Genomic DNA, 1,551 nt, shown 5'->3' with positions numbered 1-1,551 from the left:
TTTATCAATCGTATGCAATCCAACGTCGGTTCTCCTTCCAATACGTAAACCCTTGGTCTCTTCAAAGAGATGTGCAACCAGCATGATAGAAGAACACAGAAAGTCACCAATCTGCTAAAGGCACAAATAGTCAAAGCGCTCTTCGAATAATCGCCAACATTAAACAACTACGCTTCCAACTCACAATTTGCCTATCAATAATGAATAACATGTACCAATTTGTCAGTGAAATGATTTGACCGAATCACACATACAACAAAACCAAATAGTCATACAAATAAAAAAATTTATGGGTAGTGGTAGGTGTTCAAGCAAGGCGTGGGGAGGACAAGCTTACTGCAGCTACGTGTCAAGCCAGAGCTTTAAGCGGAAAGCGTCTGTTCCAGTCAGGTAGTATCGAAAGAGATACTTGTCCCGCAAGAACCCCAGTTGTTCGTACAACGCCAAGGCTGGTTTGTTATCCACCTCTGCTTCCAAAACGACCTTAGTCAAATAACAACATTTAAACGACTTCTTGGCACCCCTGCCAACACTACTATAACACAAGCTAACCTTCAGCTACCATCACATGAATCCTTACTGCAACGCCACACCACGCCACGACCTTGCTGCAGACAAAACCTTGGATTCCTGTTTCATGGACTGCAACACTCCCATTCTGACACCCAATCTACCAACTGCTTCACACCCCCATCGGATGAACTCTTCCACTGGTCGACCATAGTCATTCCTAACCCCACACAGGCCCCACCCTCTACCACTTACCTCAACCATTCTTCCCCTTAAAATTTACTCCATCACGCAAAAGTCGACAACAACTCACCTCCTGGGCTTCATCCTCAATCATGAGTTCCACAGCCAGTTGGACCAACGTGGAACCGATTCTCTTCCTGCGGTGCTCCTTCTCCACGGCAAGCATCGCGATGTAACCACGTTTCACCTGCCCATGATAATCCAACTTGCAGACGATAGTGCCCACCACGCACCCATCCTCCCTTGTGGCCTATTTCTTCAGTGTCCTTTTCCAAAAAACAAACGTACCAACAAACAGAGCTCCGGCCAGTTGTAAATAAAGTACCTGTACGTATAGAGGGAATAGGGCTCTGAAAGGTCCTTCGAAATCAGTGGCACAATTTTCTCCAGATCGCCCTCGTTCTCATACTGACGAAACACCACTCCATGTTCTTCGTCAACGAGGAGTAAACTCCGCCTCTTTTCTACAACACAAGTTGGGACAGCAGCTACCGTTACCATCCAAATTTAGCACTGACAGCCCAGCTGTGAGATCCGATAAACCATCTCCGCAATACTCATTCATTATACGTCTAAAAGGGAATCAACTGCGATACTTTGGCACGGTTTGTAAGCCCTAATACTAGAGGCTTTCACCCCTTTCTCAGAATTTAACAATGTTCATCACATATCGACAACAATTAACTGGTTTCAACAGAAGTAATATCACATTCACTGCAAAATCGCCTACTACTAAGAAGTAACTCAGTATTCTCATGCCTGTTTCTCCCCTAGAAATTGAATGCAACATGACGAAAA

The 1,551-nt window shown here is 44.9% G+C and overlaps 2 protein-coding genes across 2 annotated transcripts in view; one reads left to right on the top strand and one right to left on the bottom strand. All coding sequences in view use genetic code 11, as the record gives it.

Moving 5' to 3' along the window:
- Nucleotides 1-342: 342 nt before the first annotated feature.
- EGR_11118 (N-acetyltransferase MAK3) lies at nt 343-1,318 on the bottom strand (the record flags this gene model as incomplete). The annotated part of the gene is made up of 4 exons (XM_024500365.1): nt 343-483; nt 824-1,003; nt 1,042-1,217; nt 1,246-1,318. The coding sequence occupies 4 exons, from the start codon at nt 1,316-1,318 to the stop codon at nt 343-345; spliced, it is 570 nt and encodes a 189-aa protein (XP_024345223.1).
- Nucleotides 1,319-1,409: 91 nt separating this feature from the next.
- The window catches only part of EGR_11117 (5-aminolevulinate synthase, erythroid-specific), a gene marked incomplete at both ends in the record, with an annotated part of 6,409 nt that continues 6,267 nt past the window's right edge, over nt 1,410-1,551 (top strand). Inside the window, one exon of the mRNA XM_024500364.1 lies at nt 1,410-1,452. Within this exon, the coding sequence (XP_024345222.1) occupies nt 1,410-1,452 (43 nt within the window). The remainder of the gene's footprint in view (nt 1,453-1,551) is intronic.

This window comes from Echinococcus granulosus (assembly GCF_000524195.1).
Source record: "Echinococcus granulosus chromosome Unknown EG_S00391, whole genome shotgun sequence".
Taxonomy (NCBI): Eukaryota; Metazoa; Platyhelminthes; class Cestoda; order Cyclophyllidea; family Taeniidae; genus Echinococcus; species Echinococcus granulosus.
This window is presented reverse-complemented; position numbering and strand designations above follow the sequence as displayed.